General features: G+C 40.9%; 1 protein-coding gene across 4 annotated transcripts in view; it reads left to right on the forward strand.

Annotated features, from left to right (window-relative positions):
• APOLD1 (apolipoprotein L domain containing 1) overlaps positions 1-27,575 on the forward strand; it is a 53,477-nt gene that overhangs the window by 8,727 nt on the left and 17,175 nt on the right. For all 4 annotated transcript variants that reach the window (XR_009533792.1, XM_060112760.1, XM_060112761.1 and 1 more), the window contains exon 2: positions 2,696-2,834. Coding sequence is in view for 3 of the 4 variants with exons in the window: in XM_060112760.1 (XP_059968743.1) it covers positions 2,829-2,834 (6 nt within the window). In the remaining variant the exon portion in view is untranslated. The remainder of the gene's footprint in view (positions 1-2,695; positions 2,835-27,575) is intronic.

Below are 27,575 nucleotides of genomic sequence, written 5' to 3' on the forward strand. Positions count from 1 at the left end.
AAGAAATCGTAATTGATTGCTAATGATTGCTAATGAGCGTTCTGAACGATGAGTGCTATGAAGGAACCTCGGAGCTTCTGCTTTGTGCTCCAACAGTTTGGGCCCTACACAAAGGTGTCCAGCTGAGGTATCAGGCAGGGGCTGAAGTCCGAACGGCAACCCCAGGCCAGCCTGTGTTCACCAAAAAGAAACAAGCCTTTAAAAAAATCCATCCCTCAAAAAAAAAATTAAATAAATAAATAATAAAATAAAATAAAAATCCATCCCTCTCTGTGGTGCCTTCTGCAGTCCCCCATGTTGTAGTGGCTGCCCTGCAGGATGCTGCAAGAATTTGGGACACAGGGTCTCACCTAGCGGTGGGGACCAGTTGGAAGAAGAGTGATCGAGGCAGAGCCCTGCCCAAGGCCCCAAGTCTGAGAAGGCCTTTGAGGAAGTGAAAGAAGGTGCTTGTGGCTGGGATGCAGCAAACGGGGCTAAGCAGGGCTGATCAGGGCTCCGACTGGAGCGGCAAGTCCATACAACGATGGGCTTTTAAAACCACGTAAGGAATGTTGGACTCTACGTCAAGGTGCAATGGGAAACCATTGGATAACTGAAGAGAGTGACTTCAATTAAGCTTAAATTAAATTCTCTCATTTCCTCCTTTTGTCTAATTCTTTTCAAAACCCTTAGTCTCATATTGGGATCATTCCAATAGGGTGTGGGAAAGAAAGTCCAGGCACACACCTTTGAGATGCTGCTCAACATACACAATATAAAAAGCATTTTAAAACTCTGGCCTCAGTGAGTGAAGGAGACGTGAGGTCCTTGGACCATCAGAGCAGATGCCAGTCACAGCTGATGTATTTCAGGTTTTGAAGGAGGACCCAAGCAAGTCCCATGGCCTGGTGTTGGTCTGCTGAATCGGCCAACTGATTGACTTCCGCTCCTTCTGCTACGGATTCAGCTTGCATTCTCTTCATTGTCACAATGAGCTGGCTGCTTGTGTCATTTTATGGACCAGTCCACATTTTGTCCTTTGCCGGTACAGTTGGTGTGAAGCTTCTAAGCTAGTGAACAGCTTAGGGGTGAATATGGAATCATTTTCTTCAAAGAAGCTCAGCATTTTAGTCTTTCATCTTGACTGAGCAATTGGATTCAGGGTTCACGAATACTTTGGCCAAATGATTCATTATTTACATGTTTGGTTTTGGAAAGTGACTTCAAAAGAGGAATAATAAAAATGGACAACCCACGGGGATTTTTGTTGCTGTTTGGTTTTTTTCAATTGAAGATTAGTAAAAGAGAGACCTCTGCTGGCTAAACTGTTATAGTGACCTAGCATTGGTCCATGGCCGTTAAGCTTTCACAGGTGGTGTTGGCAAATTGATTGCTCACAGTTTGTTCATTATCTCTGCTATCAACTCAGCTTCTTTTGGAGCTGGTCTAAGTGACCCGTAATTCCCAGCTCCAATCACAGTTGTTTCTGCTTCAGTCTTTGGTGTTAGGCTTTCAAATTTCTAAAAAATAATAGCCCTACCTGTCAGCCGCAGCCAAAACCCAGACCTGAAATACCTCCTGTATCTTATCTTCTCTGTTTCCTTTCACTCTTCTGCCCTCCATCTCCCTTCCTCCTCTCTTGCCAGTAAAATAAAATAAAACACGTCTTCACTCAAAAGAGACAACTGCTGATGGAAAGTGAGAAGGAGGGAACAAAACCCTTATCTCTAGCATATCCTCACCTGGCTCTGGAGGCCTGGGGCCCAGGGTTGGAGTTATATACCTGAGAAGAGCTGTGAGGATGGATTTGTGTGACCGTGGGAATGTGAGATTTGGTGAATGGGAGACCGAGGACACTGCAGAATGTAGAGGGTGGTTACATGCGAGGAGAAAGGGGAATGTCTTCATGAGACCTTTTGTTTGTCAACAATAAAAACAATGATCGGGGGCTTCCCTGGTGGTGCAGTGGTTAAGAATCCACCTGCCAATGCAGGGGACACGGGTTCGAGCCCTGGTCCGGGAAGATCCCCCATGCCGCGGAGCAACTAAGCCCGTGCACCACAAGTGCTGAGCCTGTGCTCTAGAGCCCATGAGCCACAACTACTGGGCCTGTGCTTTAGAGACCGTGCTCTGCAACAAGAGAAGCCACCGCAACGAGAAGCCCGCCCACCGCAATGAAGAGTAACCCCCGCTCGCCGCAACTAGAGAAAGTCCACATGCAGCAACGGAGACCCAATGCAGCCAAAAATAAATGAATAAATTTATATTTTAAAAAAAGATACTATTAGAAAACAAAAGATCTGTGCCTACTGTGTGCGAAGCCCTGAGCCAAGCCTGTGACGCACCTTAATTCTGTTTCTTGCTTTTTCTCTCTATTGACAATCCTAAGAACACTTTTCTATGGAAAAAAAATAGTATTTGGGAAGAACTTCGAACAAGGCCTGCATAGAAATAATAATTATGTGTGTATTTGCTATTTTATCATTATATTTTTACTCTGGAATATGCCACCACCCCTGCACACGAGCAGTGGCCTTTCTGTGCTGCTAGAGTAGGTCCTAAGCTCACGGCTAGAATAGCATCTCCGGCCCTCTGGAGCAGAGATGCCTCTGGTTTGGCACGTTGCTTCCACACAATGGCCTGCATTTCCTGTCTTCCCAGACCTAACCCACTCTCACTCCTTTATTTATTCTCATACATTTTTTTGGCCACGCAGCCTGGCATGCATGCCGACCAGGGATCTAACCCACGCCCCCTGCAGTGCAAGCACCGGAGTCTAACCACTGGACGGCCAGAGAAGTCCCTTCATTCTCATACTTTTCAGCAACCTCTTCCGGATTGACTGACGCATGAGGGTCAGTATCAAGTTATATTATTATCCTGTTATATACTAATGTTAATGTATCAAGTGATAATCATTTTAATGCTCATTAACGCTAAGCTCATCTCGCCCAAACCACTCCTCTGAGAAAACTGAGGTCCAGAGAGGTTGTCAGTGGCTCAAGGTGACCCAACCAGCGGGTGGCTGGGCAGGGCTGGAACCCAGATCTCCCGGATTTGGCCTTCCCTGTATGACACCTGCACTCTCCTTGTTCTGCATTGGGCAAGAGACACTTTTTACTTGTACCTTCTGCTCCCCTTCTCAGGTTGCCTGTCGTCCCGTTTTCTAAGGCCCTCACTCCTCCCTGCTGCACACAGGGCACCCAGGTCTATCAGCACAGCCACTAGGCAGCTTCTCTGACCAGCCCGGGACAGCCCTTCCTCCTTCTCCTCAACTTATTTATTCTGTTCGGGCCTTGGCAGGGCACTGACACATCCCTTGACTCACACATTTACCAAAAGATGTTTGTAGACTTTTATCCTTCTCTGAAATGCCTCCTGATCTTGGCATTTCTATGCTGCTTGATAGTGTTGAGTATTTTTTTCGTGTGGAGGCTATAAGTTTCCATATGTTAGAAGTTGCCTTATACGTATTTGAACTCTCCCTGCTCCCTCAGCATATTTCCTTTTACTGCAAATATAGTCTCTTAACAGAATAACTCTCTATAAATTAGGCATTTGGGATTAACATAGACACGCTACGATATACAAAGATAGGTAAACAACAAGGACCTACTGTTTAGCCAAAGGCACTGTATTCAATACCTTGTAATAACCTATAAGAGAAAAGAATCTGAAAAAGTACATATATATATATATTTATATATATATATATCTGAATCATTTTGCTGTCCACTTGAAACTAACACAACATTGTACATTAACTATACTTCAAATAAAAAAATAAAGAAAACAACCCAGAATAAATCTCTAACTCTGGGAATTTCAGGTACTGTGGCAAGCGAATTATAGAGATATTTTAAAGCAGGGTGTCAGTTTAAGAGTCGCAATTTACACCTTATAGTTTCTAATATGAGGCCCTGGGTGTACTGTTAAAATCTGCTAAAGTTTTGTAAATGATACATCGCCCTGCTTCAGTACTGCTGCCAAATTAATTCATTTGTGGATCTAGCAGTTATTAAAGAGGGTTCATGAAGTATGCTGGACTGTGTTAGGCCCCGAAGGCGTTTGAAACGAAGTTTGACATCTGCCTGTCTGTCTCCTTCTGGCTGCCTAGAAGGTGGATAAGATGGATGCAACTTGAGGAGGTATCCTTTGTTCCTGAGCATAGAAGGTGCATTGTGGAGCAGAAAGATACAGGAACTCTAGGCGATGCCGTACCAGCTCTGCATTGCTTATCTCCAGAATTCCTTTAAAAGAAAAGAAAAATAAACTTTTATCTTGTTTAAGCCACTATTATTTCTGGGCTCTGTTACTAGCTGCCAAATGCAAATCTTAACTGATACAGAAGTCCTTGAGGATTTTTGAGCAAGGGACTATTCTGATTGGTAGCTATGCAAGAGACTTGATTCGGGGAGGGGGGTGTTCCAGGGCATACAAAGAGATAAAGTTGGCTTGGCAGGTGGGACAGATAGTGGGGGGAGACTTTGAATGAGGAGAATACACATCTTGCACAAGGTCATTGATTTTGTTTTTCTTTTCCCCAGAACACCTCTGCTCAGCTCCAATTATACGGTGGTTACTTAAATATGTAGTTACTGAGTAATTTGCATTCTGTTCTTGTCCAGTGGCCTGAAAGCTCTGGAGACTGAGAAGATGGGTACTCTTTGTATCTTAAAAAGAAGCAGGCAAAAGCTGGAACAGGAAAAGAGTATCAGTGTTACAGTAAAGTGAAGTTATTATGTTTTCAGAACTCCTGCAGGCATTTTCAAGGATAGGAACTTTTGTTACATGTGATTGTCTAATCAAGATACATTTGAAATGTATCCACTAGTGCATAGCAACTGTAAATAATACTTTAAAAATATATCTTGGAGTACTTTTCAGAGTAAAGATAATTTTATGTGCTAAAACTTTCTAAAAGGGGAAAATTTTATTTTATTAACTTACTCTAGGACTTCCCTTGCGGTCCAGTGGTTAAGATGCTGTGCTTCCAGTGCAGGGGGCGTGGGTTCGAACCCTGGTGGGGGAACTAAGATCCCCCATGGCGTGTAGCCAAAAAAAGAAAAAAAACTTACTCTAAGCTTCATGTAATCACACTGAGTAGCAGCTGTCTCTTCATAGTAAACTTTTCATCTTGAGGTTGGGTAGGTAATTTCATACCTCTTAGGTTAGAAGACATTTTACTATTATTTAAATGGCTTATAAAAACGTGATGATGTAGCTATAATATAACATAACTTCCCTCTGAACTAGATGTACTAACTTAATATCGCAATCTCTGTTTCCTTAAAAATGGGTTGGCAGTTCCAGAGTTCCTTCTAAATCTGGCTTGAACAGGGAATTAGAAGTCTTAATGCAACTACAAATGTCAAGGTCCCTTAGGGCAGTGGCCTTCAGCCTTTCTCCCCACTCCACACGTGGAAGGGCAGATGTGCCCGGTATTACCTGGAAATTCTTGCTCATTAATTATGTCCTACCACCATTTCCCCTCATTTGGAAAAAATACAACTAGAATGCAAGTAACTGAATAGATATTAGGTTGTAGCCTGGACCATCTGTTGCAAACTTCTATACTTTTTCTACCAACTCAGTTTTAATAGTCACATAGGATTATTTCCAGTTTATAGTGAGAAGAAATATAAAAAATGATTCCAAATGTTAGGTTTTGAGTTACACCTCCCTGAAGTGCCTGGGTTGCATTTCGCTACAGTCTGCACACAGGAAAAAAACCCCAATAGTCTGATAAGCAGATGTTTTCTCTCTACAGTTAAATAAATTATAACAGTGGCCAACATTTATGGAACACACAGTGTGTGCTGAGGCATTTATCTACGTTATTTCTTTTAATCCTGATGAAATTCTGAGAAGTAGCTGTATCGATGAGGAAACGGAGCCTGGGAGCTATTGCTCGAGGTCACGTTAAGCCGCTGCAAAAGGGCTCAAATTTAGGTCCTGCTGACTCTCAGGCCGCCTTTAGAGACTGTCCTGTTATTCTTGTAAATAATCTCAGTGAGAACACAGCCAACTGGCTCAGGGTGACACGCGATCCCCAATCATTCTCTTTCACTTTCTGCCAGATTGGAAGACGGTCTTGTGATTAAATATTTCTGGCCAGCAATGTCTTGCCATCGACGGAAAACTGATATTCCCAAATCTTTAATAATTGTTTCATTAGACATAAAAACAAAGCTCCTCGGAATGACTACAGGAATACCTCTGTATTTCTCTGTTACCTGTCTCTCCTCAGGCAAGATGGAAGAACAGTATCAGTTTCCAAAGTTGCTCTGGGAAGAAGACAAACAGGGGATACTACTTCATTATGATTCGTAGACACTTTTGGGGGCAGGCTACACCAACCACTGGACATTTTAAGGTTTGGAAGCCCCTTAAGGGATGAAGGCCATTTTATGGTAGGAGAACCAGAGAAGGCCCAAGGAAGGCGATTGGTTGACTGCTTGATTGGTTGATTGACTAACTTGAGATAGGAAGGACCTTTACTATGAGCCGGCCTCTGAACCTCTTGTTTTTTAGCTCCAAATAGATTCAGGTGTTTCTCAAAGGCCGCCACCTTCTAAAGTAGGTAAGGAGCCGATCAAAAGCTTTATCTTTGCTAAACTTGTTTGGGTAGGTTTCTTCCCTCCTGCATCATTTGCCTGGGAGGGGGTGTCCAGCTTCCTTTGGGGGAGGTGTCGGTAGATAACAGTAGCCAAGTGATGTTGGCTCATTTGTTTATTTAGTGAGGGGTCTCATTAAAAAGTCATTTCCTCTGGGTGATTAAAGAGCCCCTAGGGAAATTTTCTCATCATCTGCTTTTCAGTTCCTGTTTTGGAGGGGATTCTATAAAGAATAATTAAGCCCTAGGTCTAAATTTCAGCCTGTCATTTGGGCCCCCAGGGTTTAAGCCCTGGAAAGGCCAACTGCTTTTCAGATGGGATATACCCAGCGCTGGGCATGGGGAGTGGGGGCCGGTTGGAGGTGGATCTGATTAGTTGGCAGGCCTTCTCAGTGGCGTGACCAACTTGTAAGCTGGATCATTATTTGTGTGTAGGATGCCTAGCCTACCGTCTCTAAGCTTACGAGGGAAACTAATAACTTCTCTTCATGCGGTGGTTGTCATGATCAACTGAAATAATGCATCTGAAAGTGCTTTGAAAATCTCTTATTATAATGTGTGAAAATGGTGGCTAATGGCTGTGCTACGAAATGTCAGCCAAAGCTACCAGGAAGGCAAGTTAATATTATGCCTATAAGGTTCTGGGACCAACTTGGATGTGTGGTGTGGGGCAGTGGTTCCCACACCTCCAAGTGGTCTGTGACACCAGTTGGGTGTCCTAGAGTTCTACTCAGTTCTGGCTCTGTCTACCCGGAGACGGCATCAGATTCCACGGCTTAAGGGCTCCGTCCCACAAGACTGCTCCGCCACCCCCCATCCTAACTTCAGACGCCAGTCACACTGTTATTACCTGTGCTTCTAACCGACTGGCTACAGATTGGAGGTTCCAGTGACCCCATCTTGGGTTCTACTGATTTGCTAGAGTGGCTCACAGAACTCAGGGAAACCTTTTACTTACTACATTGCCTATTTATTATAAAAAGATATAACTCAGGTGCAGCCAGATGGAAGAGGTGCAGAGGGCAAGGTCTGAGGAAAGGGGGCGGAGCTTCCATGCCCTCTCCCACTGTGCTACTCTCCCCAAATCTCCAGAGGTTCACCAACCTGGAAGCTCTTTGAACCCCATCCTTTTGGCTTTTTTTTTTTTTTTTTTTTTTTCTTTTTGCGGTATGCGGGCCTCTCACTGCTGTGGTCTCTCCCGTTGCGGAGCACAGGCTCCAGACGCGCAGGCCCAGCGGCCACGGCTCACGGGCCCAGCCGCTCCGCGGCATATGGGATCCTCCCAGACCGGGGCACGAACCCGTATCCCCTGCATCGGCAGGCGGACTCTTAACCACTTGCGCCACCAGGGAGGCCCCCTTTTGGCTTTTTATGGAGACTTCATTACCTGGGCATGATTGATTAAATCATTGGCCATTGGCGATTGATTCAGCCTGGGGTGGGGGTGTGTGTGAATAGAGGGGAGCCTCTCCTCTCCCCATAGGATGGGGTGGGACTGAAAGTTCCAACTCTCTCATCACAGGGTTGGTTCCTCTGGCAACCAACCCCACCCCTTAGATGCTTTCCAAGAGTCACCTCATTAACATAAAATAAGACACCTTGATCACTCATTATCTAGGAAATTTTAAGGGTTTTAAGAGTTCTGTGCCAGAAAAGGAGATGAAGACCAAATATATATTTCTTATGATATATCACAATATCACACCCCTAATGGGAGGAAGCTGATTTATTCACACATGTGGCACCTTTTCAAAATACATCCTTCCCTTACCTGTTCACTGATATTCCTCAGCATCTATTCCCATCACTCCTTGCTGTCTCTCAGTTTGCACAGTATATTCATAGAAGTCCATTCTTCCGTTCAGTTTTAGCATCTGGAGCATTGTATTTGTTTTCCTCGGTTGTTCTGTTCTGAGTGGACACTACACATTATTCTTTACTTGGGGAACACTGAGAACAATTCAAAACTAAGGGCATGTTGGAACGCTACTTAATAATCTGATGTAACATGGCCCATGCTTGGGATAATAAGCATGTTTTCTTCGTGGCTGGTGTGCTAGACCTGCTTCCTAGGGCCAGTGCCTCATTCCTCAGCACAATATATCTTAATTAACCAAATGAGAACCAGTCCGTGCTGGTATGATGTAACTGCATTAGTGCTTGGCATAATCTATTCTGTGGTCATCTGGCCGAGTCATTAAAAGAGCTAAAATAACGTATGCCCGTGGTGCTCATACGCACTGCAAGGAGGCCCATTTGCACAAAGTTCAGGCAAATATCTATCAGGGAAGGAATCTGTATCAATCAGTTTTCTTTTTTCCTTTCCTTTTTCCTCCCAATAAAAATGTATTGAGCACCTACTGTATGCTAAGCATTAGGTATAAAAAACATTATTCAAGCCCTCAAGCCCTCAAGGAGCTCCAAGGGGTGTGTGTGTGTAGTGTGTGTATGTGTGTGTGTGTGTGTATGTGTGTGTGTGAAATCATAGTATAATGAGTTAGAAACAATAAAATAGATTTGAACAAACTGCTGGGAGGGTACACATGGACAAAGGCATCTCTGGGAAAGTTTTGCTGAGGAAATGTGATTTTAAGTATTGAAGAATTGGTAGGAATTTGCCTACCGATCAAAAATCAACAAACAAAAAAGTAGAACTGTCCATGAGGCTGAACATAATCTATGAAATCATGTAGGCACATGATTGGGAAATATGATGTATAGGCTGGTGTTACTATGCTTGGGGTATATATTCTAAAGTGAGTAAGAAGAGTTGTTCTGTAAAAGAAGGAGATGCTGACCCTGGAAGAAAGGAGGAGAGTTGGACAAACAAAACAGGCAACATCCACCACAATCCCGCCCCCCCCATGCCTTGTCTAGTCAGTTCCTATAATGGCTGTTTCACAGAGGTCCTATGAATATCCTCTTTTTACAGTTGAGAAAACTGAAGTTAAGAGAAGTTATGTAACTTGCTCAAGATGACATATTTTGAGTGATGGAGATTTTTGGATTAAAAAAATATATTTACCTATTCACCAAAGCTATAGTAATCAAGACAGTGGTGTTTGTTGAAAGGATAGATACAAAGATCAATGGGACAGTATACAGAGTCCAGAAATAGATCCACCCATGTATTGTCAGTCTGTTTTTGACAAAAAAACAAAACCAATTTTATGCAGGAAGGATAGTCTTTGCAATAAATGCTGTTGAACAAATAACAACCATATGCAAAAAAAAAAAAAAGAAAAGAAAACAAAGCAGAGGAAGGGGAAGGAGGAAGAGGAGGAAGAGGAAAAGAATCTCAACCCATACCTTTTGTCTTATGCAAAAATCACCTCAAAATGGATCATATATCTAAATGCAAAATGTAAAACTATAAAGCTTCTGGAAGAAAACACAGGAGAAAATCGTGACCTTGGATTAAGGAAAGGATTCTTAAATATGACGCTGAAAGCATGATCCATGAAAGAAAAAAATTCGTAAATTGGACTTCATCAAAATTAAAAACTTTTCATGTGTGAAATACACCATTAAGAGAAAGAAGAGACAAGTCACAGACTAGGAGAAATATTTTAAAATCACATACCTGACAAAAGACTTACATGCAGAATATATGAGAACTTTCAAGACTTACCAATAAGAGAACAAACAACCCAATTAACATTGGCAAAAGATTTTGAACAGATACTTCATGAATGGGGAATAAGCACATGAAAATATGCTCAACATCATTAGTAATTAGGGAAATTAAAACCACAGTGAGATAATACCACACATATTAGAATGGATAAAAACCCAACCCAACCCAAACCAAACTGAAACAAAACAAAAAACTGACAATACTAAATGCTGGCAAGGATGTAGAGCAACTGGAACTCTCATACATTCCTGGTAGGAGTGCAAAATGGTACAGCCACTTTGGGAGAGAGCTTCGCAGTTTCTTATAAAGATAAACATACATTTACCATATGACCCAGTAATCCTAGATGTTTACCCAAGAGAAATGAACACTTAAGTTCACACCAAAAAATTGTACATGAATGTTTATTGCAGCTTTATTCATAATCACCAAAACTGGAAACCCACATGTCTGTCTACAATTGAATGGATAAACAAACTGTGGCACATCCATACAATGGAATGCTACTCAGCAATAAAAATGGAAGAACTATTGGTACATGCAACAACATGGGTGAATATCAAATGCATTTTGCTCAGTGAAAGGAGCCAGACCCAAAAGACTGCAGATCATATGATTCCATTTATGTAACATTCTCAGAAAGGCAAAAGCAAAGAGATGGAGACTGGATCAGTGATTGCTGCGGGCTTGGGGTGAGAAGGTGTGCTGGATACACAGCGGCAGCACCAGGGGATTATTTGGGCTGATGTAACTCTTTTGTACCTTGGTGGTGATGGAGGCATCACACTGCTGCTTCACTTCTGAGTCAAGAGAAAATATGCACACATTTTTCCAGTCTAGGGAGCTCATAGTGAGAAATCTTAATTTCTGCTTTTTGACGAAATTGAAATATCATACCTACCAGTTAAATTCTCTCCAAAGGCTTTTGACCTTTTTGAGTACAAGTTGGAAATTCAGAGTCATCAACAAGCCTAGACACCTAGAAAATTCCATCATAGGTAAGATGTGGCATGTAGAATAATGGTTCCCCAAATATGTCCACATCCTAATCCCTGGAACCTGTGAATATGTTACCTTAAATGACAAAAGGGTCTTAATGATTAATGTTAAGGACCTTGAGATGGGGAGAAGATCTCGGATTATCCAGGTCGGCTCAATCTAATCAAATGAATCCTTAAGGGCTTCCCTGGTGGCGCAGTGGTTGAGAGTCTGCCTGCCAATGCAGGGGACGCGGGTTTGTGCCCCGGTCCAGGAGGATTCCACATGCCGCGGAGCGGCTGGGCCCGTGAGCCATGGCCACTGAGCCTGCGCGTCCGGAGCCTGTGCTCCGCAATGGGAGAGGCCACAACAGTGAGAGGCCCGTGTACCACAAAACAAAACAAAACAAAACAAAAACAAAAACAAGAATCCTTAAAAACAAAACCAGAGAACCTTTCCAGCTGTGGTCAGAGGGCAGCACAACTATGGAAGAGTGGTCCCTCCCTCTTTCCCATCCTTGCTCTGTTTTTCTCCACAGTACTTATCACCATGTTGTAGGTAGAATAATGGCTCCCCAAAGATGCACACATCCTAATCCCCAGATTCTGTGCTTATGTTTTATCACATGGCAAAGGGGAGTTCAGGTTGCAGACAGAATTAAGTTTGCTAATTTGCTGACCTTCGAGTAGGAAGATTATTTTGTGTAATCCAAGTGGACCCAATGTAATCACATGGATCCTGAAAAGTGGAAGAGGAAGGCAGAAGAGATCAGAGTGAAGTGATGAGAGGACTCAATTTGCCCTCGTTGGCTGTGAAAATGATGGAAGGGCCCACGAGCCAAGGAAGGCAGCAGCCTCTGGAAGATGGAAAAGGCAGGGAAAAGGATTCTCCCCTGTCAACACCTGGATGTCAGCCCAGTGAGACACGTGTCAGACTCCTAGCCCATGGCACTGCAAGAGACTGTTTGTGTTGTTTCAAGCCACCAAGTTTGTGGTAATATTTTTTAAAGATTTCTTTTTTTTTAAATGTGGACCATTTTTAAAGTCTTGATTGAATTTGTTACAATATTGCTTCTGTTTTATGTTTTGGTCTTTTAGCCGTGAGGCATGTGGGATCTTAGCTCCTCAACTAGGGATCGAACCCGCACCCCCTGCACTGGAAGGCGATGTCCTAGCCATTGGACCTCCAGGGAAGTCCCTGTGATAATGTGTTAACAGCATCAATAGAAAATGTGTTATTCTTAAGCATGAGGAGAAAATATTAAGAGTAGGAAACGACTTGGTTTCCTGGTCCTTCAACCCTCGACTCTAGGCAGGAGATCTATTTGTCCACTTTCCGAATCAGTCTCCTTGCCCCGGGAATCTGTTCTGATCCTGGCGGCAAACTTACAGGATGTTTATTGAGTATAAGATTTACTGAGTATTAAACTGAACTATGCCTGTTCCCAGTATGACTGAAAATCCTTTCCCAGCTCCTGGCCTCCCCTTCACAGGTGATGTGGCCTCATTTGAACCCAGTTTTAGGTCATGTCTGCCCCTGCCTCAAGATTCACGTTCCTGATCTGGATCTTTCCCTCCACCAGACATCACTACAAACTTGTACCTACCTAGACCCATGCTTGCTTCACCCTGACATAACTTTTTCTTCCCTCCACTTCTTGCCAGCTTGGAATTTTGCTTTATGCCTGTGTGACATGGGGAACACATATTAAAAGCATGTCCTGGCAATACCTCCCTTCTTGTCTACAAGGAAGAATGAATGCTTTGTGCATTCGGCTCACTAGAGGGCCTTTGTTGAAATAAGCAGGGTGATTGGCAGTGAGGAAAATTAAAATGCTGAGAGGAGACAGAATTATTCTACCCACCACAGAATGAGGAAGAAAATTTTATTAGAATCTTGAAGAGAAGAGGAAGTAGAGTTGGGTGAGCTCTAAGCTGTGGAACTTTTGAGGAAAGAAACTCAAAGATATTTCAAAGGAAGGTTTCCTATGTAATATGTAAAGCAATCTTCTCTTTGCTTCCCTAAGAAATACTGAGTAAGCGCTGGATTTGTGGCAGACAGGATACATGAAGCCCTGAGTTTGGCTTTTGGGCAAGGGCAAGATGACCCTAAATAACCCGAGTGGTTTCAGGTGGTAAGAGTTAGGAAAAAGGGAAGAGAGGGTGCAAAGTAGTCTTTGAATAGCAGGTCTTTCATTAGGTGTATTTGCTCAGGACTCAGGAATTCTTCAGAAAGGTTTCAGGAAGAAGCTACACCTCAGAGGAGTCCAAGAAAAAGAGCAAGAAGAGGGCATCTATCTGCCTGCTTCCTCCTGCTTCCCTTTCCCTTGGCCACAGTTCACCCTGTGCGGAGCTAAGTCCTCTGAACTCCCAGGTGGCATCATCTGGCCACTCTGTGACCATTTGGGAAATTAATTTCACACCTCGTGGTGTGGCAATTTCATTCAAGTCTGGAAGTGAGGAGTGAGTCACATGGTGGGGATGAAAAGAAAGAACAGAAGGGGTAATGGAAGGAAGCTGAGAAGGCCAAAAACATTTGTCTCTGTAATTGAGAAAAACTTGTATATAAATCTTGCTGCAAACTGTAAATGTTTTTAAGTACATCGCTAATAAATGTATGAACTAAAGTGTTTTCATAAAGACATATGGAAAACTATTTGAAAGAGTAGGAAATCATTTCCTAATGCTAATTGATAATGCCGGAGAAATCTAAGCTTTAGACTTTCAGATTATAACCTTGGCACCTCAGTCCCACCAGGTAGCGGCTTCTACCAGCACTTCTTTTTTTTTTTTTTTTTAATCAAGTTATTCCATTGTATACAGAGTGAAGTAAGTCAGAAAAAGAAAAACAAATATCGTATATTAACGCATATATGTGGAATCTAGAAAAACGGTATAGGTGAACCTATTTGCAAAGCAGAAATAGAGACATAGATGTAGAGAACAAACGTATGGATACCAAGAGGGGAAAGGGGGGGTGGGATGAACTGGGAGATTGGGAGTGACATATATACACTATGTCATTGATACTATGTATAAAATAGATAACTAATGAGAACCTACCGTATAGCACAGGGAACTCTACTCAATGCTCTGTGGTGACCTAAATGGGAAGGATATCCAAAAATGAGGGGATACATGTATACGTATAACTGATTCACTTTGCTGTACAGCTGAAACTAACACAACATTGTAAAGCAACTATACTCCAATAAAAAATTTTTTAAAATCCATTTATCTAATTACCCAAGTCATACATACATATATTTTACTAGTAAAAGAAATTCAAACACTGCCTTTCAGGGGAAGGGAGTTGCATTAGTGTGACACCTGGCTTTTTTTGTCCCTTTCTTAACTTTGCCCTGAACTGAAGCAGGGCATGATTTAATTGGCAAATTTGGGGGAAGTAAAGTGGGCTTGCTTAGCTCATTCCTGCCCACTTCCTCTTTGGCACCCAGCTAGCATGAGGTCCGCTCTAGGAGCAGCTGCCGCTCCCACCCTCAGTGAGGCAGGTCTACTTTGGATCAGAGTTGCTGGATCTTATTCTGGGGCCTCGTGTCAGGAAGTTCTTGTCTCATAGTAAACCGAATCCTGCAACCCAGCTTTATTAGGAATTAAGTAATCATTTGGTTTTCTTTTTCCATTCCGTTATCTTATTTCTTAATGTGTTTTGAACTCAGAAAAGGAGGAAGGGTGCCTTCGATTGGATACTCACTTTTGATGCATTGGCCAGAAAATTGGTATGTGAGGAATAAGGAGAACAGTCAGGGAGAAGCAAACGAGTACATGTAGAGTGATCAAGGCTTCTAGAGTGGCAAAGGATTGGCATTGGCCCTGGGGTCTTGTTCTTGAGTGTGTGTGCAGGACATTTTGATCTTTTTTTTTTTTTAATTGAAGTATAGTTGATTTACAGTTTTGTGTTAATTACTGCTGTACAGTGAAGTGATTCAGTTATACATACATATACATTCTTTTGTGAAATATTCATTATGGTTTATTACAGGATGTTGAATATAGTTCCCTGTGCTATATATACACTAGGACCTTGTTGTTTATCCATTCTATATATAAAAGCTTCCATCTGCTAACCTCAGCCTCCCACCTCATCCCTTCCCCAGCCCTCTCCCTCTTGGCAACCACTAGTCTGTTCTCCAAGGACATTTTGACCTTGGCAGTTTGTATAGGCTTATATTGGACCAGGTAGTTTTCTCTGATGGTACAGTTGGCTCTTAAGAGATGTGGCTGGGGAAAAAGACCTTGGAAAAGCCACTCAGAGGTTGTAAGAGGGCCTTGGCGTGAGTACAGGGACCAGGAGAGGAACGTAGCAGGGGCCAGCGGGCTGAAGAGGCCTTAATAAGCAGTTACAGCTGGGGCAAGGATTCAATTATAAGGAGAAAGAAACAGTCTTTTCATATACCGTCCTTTTAGATATTAAAGAAGCAAGAAAATATTTGCTGTGTTTAAACCATGGGGCAGCTGGGTTCTCTCTGGACCACAGAGCATTAGTGAGAGATTAGTTTTCAATGTGCTAGTGCTAAGCCTAGGTAGGTAAGATAAACAAACAGCCCGACTTTAAATTCCGCTTTTATGTTGTTTTGAACCATCTTCAAGGGCAAAAGAGGGCCGGGTAGATGGACTAAGTCTGAATTCATGTGGCTCAAGAATTACTCCCTCTATTTTTGTCCTCAAGGCTGCTAGAAACCGGTTATTCAGATGTGAGGGAGAAATCGTCCCCAGGTGATGGTTTTCTTAGGCCTAAGGAATTCCACAGAAGGAGGCAGTGGAAAGAGCCATTGCAGCACAGGAAGAAAAGTGTTTACTGGTTATTGTGGGAGTTCTGTTAGACAGAATTCACCTTCACGACAACACTGCAGTGCCGGCACCTCAAGTTCAAAAAGGATGTGAAAATGAAAAGGTTTTTCTTTCTTTTTTTTTTTTTTGCTGTACGCGGGCCTCTCACTGTTGTGGCCTCTCCCGTTGCGGAGCACAGGCTCCAGACGCGCAGGCTCAGCAGCCATGGCTCACGGGCCCAGCCGCTCCGCAGCATGTGGGATCCTCCCGGACCGGGGCATGAACCCGTGTCCCCCACACCGGCAGGCGGACTCTCAACCACTGCACCACCAGGGAAGTGTGTACCACACTTCCACACGTAGTTACAAAATTTTTCCTTGGGATGAGAACTTTTAAGATCTATTCTCTTAGCAACTTTCAAATATGCAGTACAGTATTATTAACTATAGTCACCATATTGTACATACATCCCTGAGACTTATTTATTTTATAAGTGGAATTTTGTACCTTTGACCACCTTCACCCATTTCACCACACCACCACCCCTGCCTTTGGCAACTACCGATCTGTTCTCTGTGTCTACGAATTCATTTTTGAAAAATTCCACATATAAGTGAGATCATATGGTATTTGAGTTATTTCACTTAGTATAGTATATAATCTATGTATATCACATTTTCTTTATTCATTCATCCATTGATAGGCATTTAGGTTGCTTCCACGTCTTGGCTATTGGAAGTAATGTTGCAGTGAACATGAAGTGCATGTATCTTTTCAGGTTAGTGTTTCGCTTCCTTCAGATAAATACCCAGGAATGAAATTACTGTATCATATGGTAGTTCTATTTTTAATTTTGGGGGGAACCTCCATACTGTTTCCCATAGTGGTTGCATCAGTTTACATTCCCACCAACAGTGCACAAGGGTTCCCTTTCTTCTGCATCCTCACCAATGCTTGTTATTTCTTGTCTTCTTGATAAAAGCTATGCTAACAGGTGTGAAGTGATATTTCACTGTGGTTTTGATTTGCATTTCCCTGACGATGATTTCCAGGTTTCTCTGTGCATATTATTATTAGACTAGTGTAATTTTGTCAGTTAATCTCATTGCTGATCCTCTGATATGCTACATGGACTATATGGATAGGCGTAATAAAAAAGTAATAGAAAAATGAATGAAATTTTAGCCTTGGATACAGAATGGCACTGAACTATTTAAGTAATACATACTAGGGAACTCTTTTGGAACTTTTCATGAGCAAAATCTCTTTCCTACTAGTGTCCCTGGGGGGGTACAAAGTTGGTTGACACAAGAGGGAAAGGTAGCCTCAAGAAAATAGGGCAGGACTGTTCTGATAGGCTGCCGAGATTCTCTCTTGAAGATGTGAGACACACTTCTGGTTGACATAGGCTTAATGGCTAAACCAATGGTTTAAGGGAACAAGAATCAAGGGAATATCAGTGGGGAATCATTCTTAACCAGCTATTGATACTACCTCTGTCCTAGGCTGAATAATGTTTCCCCAAACATGTCCACATCCTAATCCCCAGAACCTGTGAGTATGTTACCTTGTACAGCAAAAAAGACTTTGCAGACGTGCTTAAGTTAGGGATCCTGAGGTTGTCCCAATGTAATGGAACAGCCTTGGTTGGTATTATTATTTTCTAATTGGGAGGCCCTGTAGGAACTACCCTCATTCTAGTGAGATGTAGCTTAAGTTGCTAAAAGACCCTGGATAACCTGGTTGTCCCAATGTAATCACAAGGGTCCTTATAAGAGGGACACAGGAGGAGTAAGAGTTGGAGAAGAGGGTGATGTGATGACAGAAGCAGAGATGGGAGTGATGAGCTTTGGAGATGGAAGAAGGAGCCACAAGTCAAGAAATACAGGTGGGCATAGAACCTAAAAAAAGCAAGAAAGCAGATTTTCCCCTTAGGGTCTCCAGAAGTAACCAGCCCTACCAACACCTTGATTTTAGCTCAGTGAAATGGATTTTGGACTTCTGACCTCCAGAACTATAAGACAATCAATTTGTGTTGTTTCAAGCAACTGTGTTTGTGGTAATTTGTTACAGTGGCAATAGTACATGAATACATCTTCCATGGGACAAAGTTTAGTACACCTCCTGTGTTTTTTGGAGAGGGTGACTTAATCTGATTGGTGAATTCCGGAATAATAAACAGAGCACAGTTAGCTTCATTCTCCTTCCTCTTTGGGAGCCAGTCAGCCAGAGAAAGCACAGTTCTATTTCTTGCAGGACAGAATGCCATCCATATGATGAGACCTGCCCCAGTCGGTGCTGCTGGGCCAGGCTGGTTAAGTTTATATTATTCTGTGGTTCAGTATTAGTAAGCTCATCTGGCTTTCATGCTAAGCTACGTTCCCCCATAGCTGTATCAGAATAAGGTGATATTTTGGCCTCCACAGACCACTTCTTTGTCTTATTTCTCTCATTATACATAACTTAAGTGTGATGAAAAAGTGAATTTGCAGATAATGGATTGAAAAAAATGATACAATCTTCTCTTCAGCTCCCAGTTTCTATAAGTAATGGAAAAGATAAATGAAGAAAATCACAACTGCATGGGAAATAAGAGAGGAAATTTCTAGGGACCAGACATTTTGACATATCCCTGCATGACACAGAATCTGGTGGAGATAAACCAGAGCTAAAACTAGAGCAGTGGGACTTCCCTGGTGGCGCAGTGGTTAAGAATCCACTTGCCAATGCAGGGGACACAGGTTCAAGCCCTGGTCCAGGAAGATCCCACATGCCGTGGAGCAGCTAAGCCCGTGCACCACAACTACTGGGCCTGTGCGCCACAACTACTGAAGCCTGCGCTCCTAGAGCCCATGCTTTGCAACAAGAGAAGCTGCCGCAATGAGAAGCCTGCACACCACAATGAAAAGTAGCCCCCACTCGCCTCAACTAGAGAAAACCCACGTGCAGTAACGAAGACACAGTACAGCCAAAAAAAAAAAAAAAAAATGAGAACAGTGGCTATTGCTGCAAAATGTAGTAGGGGCACCAAGAATGTTCCTTGCCCTAAAGTGATGGGTGCTAGCAGCAGGAAGAAGTTCAAAGATAACCAATAAATTGATCAATTCAGGTACCACAGCAGGAATATCTAGATAGTTTGATTGCTGTCACCACTACTTTTCTATCCCTTCAGTCAAACAGTGATGGTGGTTTCTATCTTCAATGAAGAAAAATGGGTAGGAGGGTGGCAGCAAGAAAGATAAGGCAGTGCCCCACCCCCAGTGTCTGGCAATACCTGGAGGAGTGGGGAACACCCATACCAGAACATTAGCCTTCAAGGTATACCCAGTGGTAAATTCTGTGCTTCTTTAGAAAAGGCTAAGAAAACAGATGCAGCATGGATCTAACAGGAAATGTCCACTAAAGAGATGAGTGAAAAATCAAGAATGGCCAAACTTTAAAGAATGCCACCATGAAAGAGAGATAAGAAACCCAACAGATGATAAAACTTCTATCTGACAAAACAGAGTTAATAGGGCAAGAAGATTAAGGCTTTGAAATAGTGTGATTTGTGTCACCAAATGGGAAAACTTAATACACATATAAATAAGAATAAACAAGGATTGTGGGAGTCGATTGTTGAGATAATTTAATAGAAAGGCTAAATTAATTTGCTGAGGAACAAATTAATGAACTGGAAGACAGAGCTATAAAATTCTCCCGGAACATAGACCAAATAGGAAAAAGATAAAATATATGAAAGAAAAATCAAGAGATGTTGGAAGATAGATCCAGAATTCTAACTTTCATTTAATAAGAGTTCTAGAAAGAAAGAATATAGAGTAGGGAAGGGAAGCAGAACATTTAAATAAGAGAATTCTGTCCTCAGATTGAAAGCTCCCTACAAAATCCCTACAAATAGTGTGAGATTTGTGATAGAAAAGATAAAAAGATAAATCTTAAAATCTTCCAGAAAAAAAACCCCCAAAGCAGATAGACTGGCTACAAAGGAAGGAGCATCAAATTGACATCAGACTTTTCATCAGAAACACTGAATTAAAAATAAAAGTGCAATATTATCTTCACAGTTTTAAGAGACAGTAACTTAATTTAGGATTCAACTAGGCCCAATCAAACAGAAGAAAAAGATGGAGAAACTTTTCCTACCAGACTTCCACCTTTAATATGAAGCTATGGTTATTAAAACAGTGTGCTATTAGTGCATGAATGGACAATTGGACAATTAGGAACAGAGCAGACCCATCTATCTATGAAAACATGACTTATATAAAACTGACACTCTGGATCTATAGGGAAAAGATGAACTATTATATCCAAGATGCTGGGATAACCCATTATACAAAATTATATCCCTAGCTCAGACCATACACCCAAAATGAATTTCAGATAAGAACCCAAAGTGAAAAGCAATTTTTAGAAGAAAAAACTAGAGAATATTTTTATGGTCTTGCCTTTTAAGGTGAAAGAAAGCCAAAAACCCAAATCACAAAGGAAGAGGTTGATAATTTCAACTACATTAAAATGAAAAAAAAAGTTGTTTATTAAAAGACATCATAAAAATTGATTGTTACAAAAACTTACAATCTGAAAGAAGATACTTGTAATATATATAATGTTACACAAGGATTAGTATCCAGATTACATAAAGAACTCCTACAAATCAACAAAATACAAGTAACCTATTGGGAAAAAAGAGACAAAAGTTAAAAAATTCACAGAAAAGAAAAACCAAATGACAAATCATAGGATGATGAACCTTACTAGGAATTATAAAAATGAAAATAAAAACCAAGTTCAATTTTTAACCAGTTTGGCAAAAATAAATATAAATGTGAAGATACCGATTGCTGGTGAGAGTATGGAGCCATAGGACCTATTATGCACCCCTGGAAGGAATATAAATTGTTATATCCACTTTGGAGAACAATTTGGTAATGTCTAGAAGAGTTATTAATGCACATAATCTAGGGCCTAGGATTTCACTCTGAGGCATGTACTCTAGAGAAACTCTTGCCATAGTAAGTCAGTAGACTTGGACAAGAATGTTCAGAGCAGCATAGTAAAAGTAAAAAAAAAATAGAAACATATATTAGAAATATACATCAATAGGAAAATGAGTAGTTAAATTGGATTCATTAATAAAGATTACTACAATAGAATCTGATTAGATTATGATTAAACTTGAGCTACACATTCAGTATAGGGATGGCTTTTGCAAATATATTGAATGAAAAAAGCAAATTGCTAAAAAAGATATTCAGTAAGATAGTGTTTATATAAAATTTAAAACAGGCAGTTGAATACTATATACTGATTCACATTAAATACATAGTACTTAAAGCATAATAAAATGCATAGAATGATAAGCACCAAATGCAGGATAGTGTTTACCACTAGTGGTAAAAGAGGAGGATGTGATCACCAGGAAAACAGATCAAAAGAAGTAACTATAGAGGATTTGAGTCAGACCATTGAAATCTTAAACATATATGCAAATATATACATATATATGCACATATCAGCAAGAAGAGAAACAGCATTCTTTTCAAATACACATAAAACATTCACAAAAACTGAGCACGTTTTTCAAGTTGTATACCATGGGTGACTGAATGGGATCCAGGATGGGCCAGAGGCTTTTGGGGACTGTGGCCTGACTCCCACTGGCATTTTTTTGTTTTGTTTTGGCTGCACCATGGGACATGTGAGGTCTTAGTTCCCTGACCAGGGATTGAACCCCTGCCCCCTGCAGTGGAAGTGTGGATTCTTAACCACTGGACTGTCAGGAGAGTCCCCCACTAGCATTCTTATCTGAGACTCTCAATTCCTTTTGGTTTACCCCAATTAGATGCACAAATATGGTTTTCCACATGTGTCACAATACCAAAAAATCTGGAAAGCAGGTACTTGACCATAAAGAAAATCTTGACAGATTTCAGGCCACATGCAATGATTACAATGTACTAAAATCAGAAACTGAGGATAAAAAGAACCATCCCCAAAGCTATATACACACTTAACAATTAAAAATAAAAAGAGACATCTAAATAAATCTTGGATTAAAGAGAAAGCAATGATAGAAGTTACAAATTATTTAGAATTGAACAAAAACCCGTGGAATGGGATGAAAGAAGAAAATCTCTGTAGGTTTAAACAGAGTTTTAGAAAATGAGAAAGACTGAAAATAAATGCCTAGGCTTTTAACCCAAGAAGCTAGGAAAAACAAAACAAAACAAAACAAAAAAAAACAACGAAAGGAAAAGAAAAAAAAAGATAAAATGGGAAACTAATGAGGGCACATACTTATATTCTATATTTTTATTAGCTAAATCTGGCAACCCTAAATGAATAAAAATGAAGAACAGGTTTTTTGAGAAGAAAAAGCAATTAGATAAATTTTGTGAAATTTAATCAAGAGAAAGGAAAAGATAAAATTAACGCTGGGATTAAAAAACAGACATAATACTGATATAGAGGAGAATTTAAAGAATGTTATATATAATGTATAACAATATATTTTAAAAAGCGAACAATTATTGAAGACTACCTAAATTTTCAAAACTGAATCCGCAAGAAGTGGAAACCTGACCAGGCCAATAACCACAGAAGAAATGGAATGGTTGTCTAAGAAATACCCACCAAAAAGGCATATGGACCAAATGTTTTACAATGAGTTTTCCCAAGTAGTCAAGGAACAGATAATTCCCATCCTCTCCAAGTCTTTCCAGAGCACAGAATGAAATGGAAAGCTATGTGATTCATTTTATAAGCCCGACTTAACTCTGATACCAGCAAGGACAAAGGCGGCATAAGAAAAGAAACAGGCCCAATCACGTATGGAACACAGAAGAATCAATCACTCAAGAACTAGATTTAATTTAGATGTATTCTGAATGAATAATGCATCGTGACTGATGAGAATTTATCTTAGAATGCAAGAAGAGTCTAAATGAGAATGTGACTAATTCACTATGTTAACAGATTCATTCAACAGATGCTTATTGAGCTCCTGTTACATGCAAGGCACAGTGCTGGGAGCTGGGAAAACAGCAGTAAACCAACAACCTTTTTTTTTCTTTAATTTAAATCAACTTTGTTTACAAAAACACTACTGTAAGAATCACAATTCTATAACTTTTCCATTTGGGTAAAAATATAATCACTTAAGTAACAGCAATTTCCTAAATTAAAAATGAGCCACAGTTCAAAATTAATTTTGAAAAGAGATTTAAAAAAAAAGTCTCTAGTTCAGTAGGAGGTTTGATTGAAAGCTGCATCAGCCCGGAAGGGCACCCACTCTGTCAGGATAAAGAGATAGTGCAGTGATACAGTACATGGGGGAGTAAAAGGAGGCAAACATTTGGTGGACGGGTATGTCTCATCGCTGCTGAAAGATATGGTAGGCCAGGGAAAAGTCCTTTGGTGGGAAGGATTCTGGAGTGGTCCATACATGATTTCTGGAGAAGCAGAAGGAAAAAGAGGTCCCCTTGGACCTGCTGGCAGCAAGGGACCACAAATTAGAGAATGAGGCATGTGATGGTTAGTTTTATGGGTCAACCTGACTAGGCTCTGGTGCCCAGTTGTTTGGTCAAATACCAGTCTAGATGTTGCTGTGAAGGTATGTTTTAGATGTGACTTACATTTAAATCGATAGACTTTGAGTAGAGCAGATTACTCTCCATAATGTGGGTGGGCCTCATCCAATCAGTTGAAGGCCTAAAAAGCAAAGAATGAAGTTTTCCAAAGAAGAGGCAAATCTGCCTCAAGACTGCAGTGTCGGGCTTCCCTGGTGGCGCAGTGGTTGAGAATCTGCCTGCCAATGCAGGGGACACAGGTTCGAGCCCTGGTCTGGGAAGATCCCACATGCCGCGGAGCAACTAAGCCCGTGAGCCACAACTACTGAGCCTGCGCGTCTGGAGCCTGTGCTCCGCAACAGGAGAGGCTGCGATAGTGAGAGGCCCGCGCACCGCGATGAAGAGTGGCCCCCGCTTGCCACGACTAGAGAAAGCCCTCGCACAGAAACGAAGACCCAACACAGCAAAAAATAAATAAATAAAATACTGAATACGTAACTACTTAAAAAAAAAATCCTAGTTAAAAAAAAAAAAAAAAAAAGACTGCAGTGTCTACCCCTGTCTGAGTTTTCTGCTTGCACATTTCACACTGAAAATTGCAACATCAATTCTTCTCTGAATTTCTAGCCTGCCAGCCTCTTCTACAAATTCCAGACTTGCCAGCACCTGGAATCCTGTGAGCCACTTCCTTAAAATTCCTTAACTCTTTCTCTCTATATATATCCTACTGGTTCTGTTTCTCTGGAGAATTGAAACACAAGGCAGAAGAATGAACTCTGAGAGCAAACGGGAGACTCTGAATGGAAAGGCATGAAAATATCTGCTCTCAGACGAAGCTGACCCGGTGGTGAAGACCTATATTGAAGGACACTCTCTGGGAGACTGAAACAGCACAAGCTTTATTCAATGACCATAGAATGAAAAACTGGGAACTTAGTTTGCAAATCAACTTCTCATCAGGGGTGATCAAGGCAAGATTTTTAAAGGTAGGGTTAATGAGGGGGAAGCATAAGCATTGGTTTTCTGGAAATAGGTGGGGTTCTTCCTGGAACTGAGGTGCCACCTCTTTTTCTACCTTCTGTGGTCCACTACTTCCGGTCATGGTGGCAGGTGGGTATGTCATTTAGCATGCTAATGTATGCTAATGGAGCTCAAGGCTTATTGGAGATCAGGTGTTCCACCATCTTGGGTTTAGCGTGTTCTAACCAGTTCTGGTGGCCTCCTGTTTTTCTCTTCTGGTGGTTTCCTGTGAGACAAAGATAACACTTGCCCACAGCTTATATTCCCTCAGGGAAGCGGGGGTTAGAGTCTGAGACTAACATGCATGGTAACATTTCTACTAGGAACAGTTTCCCAAAATTTATTTTGACTATCATTCCTCACTCACTGAGGCTTATTGAAGTGTGTTGAGATGGACAGACCTCATCTTCAGCTCTGTTGCTGCCTTGATTAACTTAAGCCAATCAGCATATCCAGTCACTCAGCCCACAGTGACTAGTTTAGAGATCAGCATGACCAGAGTCTATAAAAGACAAGAAAAGATTCACTCACTGCAGCTTCTGGGAAAGATGTCAGGATAATTAACCTTCCTTTGGGAAGGAGATATTAAATTTCTACTTCTCACTATTCACAAATATTAATTAAGGTCGTATTAAGAACCTAGAAGAGTCTATTATTATTAGAAGACACAGAAAGGCAAAAGCCATACTGATAGGTTGATAATTTGATTACATGATGTCAGGATTACAAAACATCATGAGTAAAATTAAAAGACAAGCAACTTAGGGACTCCCCTGGTGGCGCAGTGGTTATTAAGAATCCACCTGCCAATGCAGGGGACACGGGTTTGATTCCTGGTCTGGAAAGATCCCACATGCCGCAGAGCAACTAAGTCCATAAGCCACAACTACTGAGCCTGCACTCTAGAGCCCGCGAGCCACAACTACGGAAGCCTGTGTGCCTAGAGACCATGCTCTGCAACAAGAGAAGCCACCGCAATGAGAAGCCTGCGCACCACAACGAAGAGTAGCCCCCGTTCGCTGCAACTAGAGAAAGCCTGTGCGCAGCAACAAAGACCAACACAGCCAAAAATAAATAAATAAAAAATAAATTAATTAAAAGAAAAAGACAAGCAACTTAATGGGAGTAAATATTTGCTACATACATAACAAGAATTAGTATCCATGTCATAATAAACCTTCTATATATAGATAAGATAAAAAGGCAACCCAATAGAAATATAGGCAAAGGAGATAATGAACAGATAATTCATATAGAAGGATATCGGGGGGAAAAAGGCAAAACAAAAACTACCCTAAGGGATATAACCCTTGATCTGTGATTTCCATTATTGCTCTTTCACACTATCATTTGTGTTTTGACCTCATTTCTGGTGTCTTTTGTCATATTAACTTATATTTATTTTTCTATGATGAATTACATTTGTCTTTTCCTTTAGGCTCTTAAGTTTTCTATCTTGTTTTCTGCCATGTTTCCTGTTTTCTTTAATATTTCTTTTTAAAATTTTGGTCCATCTGGAATTTGATACACGTTGTGAGGAAGGGATCTAACTTTGTTTTCTTCCACACAGATTGCCGATTAGGACAGCATCTTTATTAAATAAGCTTGGACTGGGTTTTTATTTTAAATGTAAAAAAGGACATACACTACAGGAAAGTTTAAAATTTTGATGCAATTGCTGTTTTTCTCCATAGGAGAATTACTGGCTGATAGATCTAGGTGCTTCTTGAAACTTATTCTACTTACAAAATAAAATTATGTCACAGGCTTAAAGGATGATAATTATCTTTAAGCTTATTATAATCTAAGATACTTAAAGACAGAAATCATACTTTATTCATTCTATAGCCTACTACAATTCATGGATTACTTTTCATATATTAGGTATTCAATAATACTTATTTAAGTTAACAGTATGGAAGTAGAGCATGTATCTAACTTATCCAAGAGAACTGAAACTATTTTGAAAAGAAGCTCAAACACAACTGTATATGTTCCCATAGAAGACTCATTTTGCATGTGTGATAACATGCCTTACAGTTACTTACAGTTGAACACATTGTAACTGCTATACACCATGCAGTGAATAAGAGCACAGATTTTGAATCAAATCCTAGCTTTACCACGTATTACGTTTTATATTGTGATTGAAATAAACTTCTATCTAGTTTCTTCTAACTGGTTTTGTTCTACGTAACTAAAACTAACCCCAGCTGAGCCCGTTAATCAATGAAACAGATAATTACAAGCAAAAAGAAGGATGCATAGATATATTAAATGTTGTATACTTGTTTAGAAATAGAATTGTACAATTTTTCACCAGTCTGTGAAATGAGGACCAAAGGACTTTTCTTTGATTATGGAATCACTTACTGGAGTTCACACCAATATTGTGTGTGACCATATAATTCATCATCCAAACTAGCACTCTTGAGAGTGAAAGAGGTCACTAAAGTAATTAAAGTTGTATAATTTTTGGAATATTTACTTATTGACAAATAGCTTTTTAAAAAAAATTTATTTCTTTCTAAAAAATAATGTATGTATACAAATATTTTAAAAATCTTCATATTAATTATCTGAATATTTAAAAATACAATAAGCAGAATAATTCAGTAGTCTTTTTTTTTTTTGCGGTACGGGGGCCTCTCATCGTTGTGGCCTCTCCCATTGCGGAGCACAGGCTCCGGACGCGCAGGCTCAGCGGCCATGGCTCACGGGCCCAGCCACTCCGCGGCATGTGGGATCTTCCCGGACCGGGGCACGAACCTGTGTCCCTTGCATCGGCAGGCGGACTCGCATCCACTGCGCCACCAGGGAAGCCCAATTCAGTAGTCTTGATATGCATTCGCATGCTTTAATCAGTTTCTTAGCCATATCTTCTAATATTGGGTCACTGGTATTTTTCTAACTGATGTAATTTTTCTAATATGCTTTTACTGATTTGTTTGTTTTCTTGTTTTTTTTCCCCCACAAAATTG

Source organism: Mesoplodon densirostris, chromosome 11 (genome assembly GCF_025265405.1).
Source record: "Mesoplodon densirostris isolate mMesDen1 chromosome 11, mMesDen1 primary haplotype, whole genome shotgun sequence".
Taxonomy (NCBI): Eukaryota; Metazoa; Chordata; class Mammalia; order Artiodactyla; family Ziphiidae; genus Mesoplodon; species Mesoplodon densirostris.